This window comes from Quercus robur, chromosome 5 (assembly GCF_932294415.1).
Source record: "Quercus robur chromosome 5, dhQueRobu3.1, whole genome shotgun sequence".
Classification (NCBI taxonomy): Eukaryota; Viridiplantae; Streptophyta; class Magnoliopsida; order Fagales; family Fagaceae; genus Quercus; species Quercus robur.
Window position 1 is genome coordinate 71,682,247 of NC_065538.1, and position 5,315 is coordinate 71,687,561.

A 5,315-nucleotide genomic window follows, 5' to 3' on the forward strand; every position below is an offset into this window, starting at 1 on the left:
TGTTGACTATCAAAAAAAAAAAGAATAAAGTTAAAAGCTAAAACCTCAGTGAAAGTAAGGGCTGTTTGGTACATCATTTTAAATATATGTTTTCAATTTTTAAATAATATTATACATTTTATTATAACTTTTTTCACCCGCACGTATTTTCAAAAAAACTAAAAACTGTTGTTTAAACCTACATATATCACACGTAATTCTCTTAAATGAATTGCTCATGAACCATAGACCATTTGCCATATATATCCATACAATTCAAGCTAGTTGACCATCCAAATAAAAGCAATTGAAGAAGAAAAAAAGAAGCAATGACTCAACAAGATAAAACTAGTTAAATGCAACAAGAATTGCCGCCATCTAACAAGATACACATAATTATCCTCAAGGATGTACAGAGGATTTACCATTCTAACCAGTTTCTTTCAGTCAGTTCAGAGGTTAGCATTGGATGAAAAGGAAAGGCCACAAAATGAGAAAGAAAAACTAAATCCAGGGCAACGGCAATAACTACAAGACACTCCTTGCCCTTGGCCCATGGTTACATATTCATTGTCATAATAAATAGCAAATTAATATAAAACATGTCATCTAACCATGTCAATGCACCCAAAAGACGAGAAAAAGAAAACAATTCTTCACTATCTGTTCTACCATCAGAGAAGACCAGATGCCAAGGTCTCATGCACCTGCAAGATATAAGATAAAACTATTCCATCAATTGTTTAGAACAAAACCGAGGATAAGAAAAATATTTAATGGTCAACCATATCAAAATATATTGGTTGACATAAAGCCATAGAAGCACATCAATTTTAAATATATATTTACTTTATGTGCAAAATAATATTGGGAGTGTGCTGTTTGAGGTTTTCAAGTATAAAGAAATAATTAGAAGGTGATGCCAACATATATTTTTTCTGAAACTCGCAAAAAAAAAAATTCATCAAAATATTACCCATTAAAGAAAAAGAATAATAGAGAATTCCAACAGGAAGTGGAAAGTTGATAGACTTTTCAGACATGCTAAATATGAAACATACACTTGAAAGCATATGAAGGGAGATATGCAGAAATTCTAGAGACAGATCAATTGAATATGAAAACCAAAAGGGACAACATTTGCATGGAGTTAATAACAGTCAACATTACCAGGCATCATGACTGATTGAACAAATGATGGCGTGTTATCATCTCTGGTATCCCTAGTGCAGAAATACTTTCACATCCAAGAAGATCACGAAGCTTTGCATCACATAATATCACCATTGAATTTAAAGGATCCTACAATGATTCAAGTGAAGCTGCTAAGATTTAATTGCCAAATGAGAGAACTTGCCAAAATAAAGCAAGGTAACTTCTAGAAAGACTAATTTAAGTCGAAAATTTAGACAAGAAAGAGAGAGAAGAAATAGACATGTTCCCAATGCTACCTACCTCCAAACGGTTAACCTTAATGTACTCCCAAACACGTGTTATAGCCTCAGATTGGGGCATCTCCCTTCCCCCAGTGCCCAAGAATTTGGCAAGGGCTTCAGATATTACGACAGGAGATGATCCACGTTGAACACTTTCAGTTGTAGACTCAACATCTACCTTCAATCGTTTAGCTTGACTCGATTCCTCTGCACGAATTTACAAGTGGATTAAAATGACAAAATCAAAAGCATCACAGGACAAAAATGTATTGTGTTGTATGCCACATCACATACTCGTAGGTTCAAGTGCAATAATATGTTTGGCTAGCAACTTATTCATCTTGAACATGTCAGTACAGTCAGTCTCAAAGACCACACGCAGGGCATCATCACAGATAATCTTCCTCTTGTTACTTGGATCTTGGAGGTTGTTTTTCCTGATGTATGCCCACAGCTGCTTCACAATCTGTATCAAGCAAACCAGAGTTTTGTAAGTACTTATATCAAGACTACTACTTCATAAACATTAATGCTTCATAAATGTACGTAATAAAAGAGGCCAACAAAGAGAATTGTAGTAGATTTGGAGATAACAACCTCAGTCCTTGGCAATGCTGGCTCACCAACAATTGCCTGAAGTTCGGGTGAGACGCCACATACTTTGTTTAAACCCCCCGGCCCACCTCTCCTTTTGGCTCCCACAGGTGCACTGAAACAAAGCACATTTAATGCTTAGTAAGTAATAGTGCACTGACATAAAATACAACACACACAAATGCAACGGGTCATCCATCACACTTCATACTTCTATTGGTTACATGAAAAATTCGTTGCGCAATAAATAAATAAATTCCACACATAGATCATAAAAAAATGTCATCACCCAAAAGTTCAAATTTTGCATAATAGACACGGAATATCAACTTGTTCTCGCACAGTGACAAGATGGGGATTGTCATAAACAAGACAAATACAAATTCAATGTCCCTTTTTCAACTAGATTACTTTCCCAAAGCGAAAAGAACCTTTCATCTATCAAAATTCTAATACAGCAAAGCACCCGATAAGGCCTCCAATTTCAGCCAAAAAAAAAAAGATTAGTTAATAGCCTAACAGCTTAAAAAAAAAATTCCCAAAATATGCGTCAGGTTGACTTGAATGACTACTATTTTAACATACACACAGGCCTAACATAACATAATATTTTGACTAGAATTTGAATTTCAACACTCCCACAAAATAAAATTCAAAACTTCACCACCTTATGCTACGCTACTTCCAAAATTTCGTTCCACAACTACAGTTCTCATAACTCTAACTCTCAGACCTATCTAGAAGTGGTCAATTATTTTTTTTTTTTTTAAATGACCACTTATAATTAAAATATTTCAGTGATACACAATCCCCCCTTTGTTTTCTTCAACCTACACCAAAAGATAATTAGGCATGCAACAGTGACATAGATAATTCCTTTTTCTATCATTCTCAAAAAATAAAATAAAATAAATCCTTTTTCTATATACATACATATGTTTACATAAGCAAAAATAGATAATTTAAAATAAGCAACTTTTACTACAACATAAATAGAAAACCCTAATTCTGACAAATTAAGATAAAGTTTAAAACTTTAAAATTGAACCAAACAAAACCCTAAAAAAAGAACCTTTCTTTGGGTGTGTGAGGAGTGGCATTTTGAGCGAAAGCCTCGGGCTTTATAAGCTGCGCCGGAGGCTGAGGCTGAGGCGGAAGCAGAGGCTGGTGGTGTGGGCGGACGTGAGGGTGAGCGGCTTGGAGGGCAAAATGGGAAGTAAATTGTTGTTGTTGCTGTTGGTGGTGTTGTTGGTGGTGTTGTTGTTGTTGGAGTTGTTGTTGGTGTTGTTGGTGTTGGTGGTGGTGGGTGGCTTGGAATTGAGGGTGGTTGTGGAGGGCAAAATGGTCTCTTGGAGGTTGTTGTTGTTGTTGTTGAGGTGGTTGTTGTTGTTGTGGTGGTTGAGGTTGAGGTTGAGGTTGTTGTGGGTGAGAGCGGAGGAGGAAGTTGATCTGGTCTCGGATGAAGCCAGCCTTGTGAGAAAGGTCTAGACCTAGCTTCGCTTCCACTTGCTGAACGACGCCGTTTAACGAGTTCACGGCGTTTGGGTCTGACTGACGCAGCACCGACTCCACACCTTTCGCTATTTCTTGGTCCGACACCATGGTTTCTCCACCTTCATATAGTAACTGAAATAAACCAACTCTCTCTCTCTCTCTCTCTCTCTCTCTCTCTCAAATCGCTTCTCTCTCTTTCTCTCTCTTTCACTCCCTGCTCACACTCTCTCTGTCTCTCTCTACGTCTCTCTCTCTCTCTTTATAAGCCTGAAATGACCATAATACCCTCCATAACGCACACTGCAACAAATGGTAGATCTGTAATTCCACTAAAGCTTCCTTGTCCTTCTCATCCTCTAGTTGAATTGACTAAAATACCCGGTGCTGTTGAATTCAAGCCAGTGGAAAAAAGTTCGTCCAAATATGTAACTGGGTAGAGTCTGGATATAACGGTAATTCGAAAAAGTTGCAGTCGTGGTATCTCTTTTTAAAAAAATTTAAAGGGTAAAAAAGATAAAGAGGGTGAACTGAAATGATTTTTTTTTTTTTTTTGGAAACTGCATAGTGAGAGAGAGGGTGGGGCGGTGGGTAGGTGAATTTACTGAAATGGGCCCACTGGTTTTGCCTACTTTTTTGAAGATGGGAGGGGTGAAACGGGAATTTGGAAGGCGTGTATGGTGGGCATATTGGTCAGTGACATTAGGTTTGTTGTTTCTGACTTTAAACCGTTTGTATAGAGGATAGTAGTGGGGGGTTTGGTCAACAACTGTAGACTCCTGTTAGTGTTCGCCTGATGAAACGTCGCTTCATCCAACGGTTTCGTATGTATGTATAGTTTTATCGACATTGTCTAGCCATAAGGCCCATAACCGACATTCCTCTTGCTCCTAGCATATTTTCCGCTAAAAAAAGGTTATTTGTTTGTTAAAACTATTTTTTGTTTAATCTAATAGCAAGTATGTTTGTTTTGTTTCTTTAAAAAAAAAAATATATGATAGCAAGTAATACTATGTTTGTTTCGACGTAAAATATTTTTCAAATTTTTGATTGTTTAGTGCAGTGTAAGATGTTGATCCTATTGAAAAAAAAAATAAATAAATGGATTTGGAAAAAAAACACATTTGTATAAATGCTTGATGATAGAAAAAGTACCACATTTTAGTTAATTAGTCGCTAACCCATGTTATGCACGGGTACCTACTTATTTGTAAGGTAAACTAAAATAATTTTATAAAAAATTTAAGAAACTATACCATTGCATGATTTGCTCTTATATGACTTCAATTTGTATTACAATTTGATGAAGAAGCCATTGCTTAAACGTGCAATGTCTTACAAAAAATTTGTCGGACAGTTTCAGATGCTGCAAAAAAATAACTCAAAAATTCATACATTAAAACTTCTGAAACACTTATTGAATCAAAACAAAATATATATGACTAAACAATAGATAAATATAAGAGAAAAATGGGTTACATTCGAAAGAATAATTTCAATTATTGCAAGCTTTTTTATCTTGTAAAAAACGGCTAAAGAGAGTTTGGTGGTTCATATATGAAAATTACTATTTAAAAAATACATGACAAACCATTTTATATATATATATATATATATATATATATATATAACAAAATAGAGGAGAAAAAAATAATATAAGAAGAGCTCATACTTCTACTTGGCTTTAAAAAAACCCTTAACGCTTAAAGTGTTTCGCCATGATGCAATACTCAATCGGACCCCACTCTTCTGCTTCAAAGCAATTGCCAAGTGCAGCTTTATATAACTACCAACAAATCACAAACTCAAATATAA

At 35.5% G+C, this 5,315-nt stretch overlaps 1 protein-coding gene across 1 annotated transcript; it reads right to left on the bottom strand.

The window, feature by feature from the left end:
- Window positions 1-309: 309 nt before the first annotated feature.
- LOC126726954 (MADS-box MEF2 type transcription factor MIG1) lies at window positions 310-3,735 on the bottom strand. The gene is made up of 6 exons (XM_050432380.1): window positions 3,082-3,735; window positions 2,013-2,124; window positions 1,710-1,881; window positions 1,435-1,622; window positions 1,150-1,281; window positions 310-686 (listed from the first exon to the last, which is right to left on the bottom strand). The coding sequence occupies exons 1-5, from the start codon at window positions 3,609-3,611 to the stop codon at window positions 1,156-1,158; spliced, it is 1,128 nt and encodes a 375-aa protein (XP_050288337.1). The 5' UTR covers window positions 3,612-3,735; the 3' UTR covers window positions 310-686; window positions 1,150-1,155.
- Between the last annotated feature and the right edge of the window lie 1,580 nt (window positions 3,736-5,315).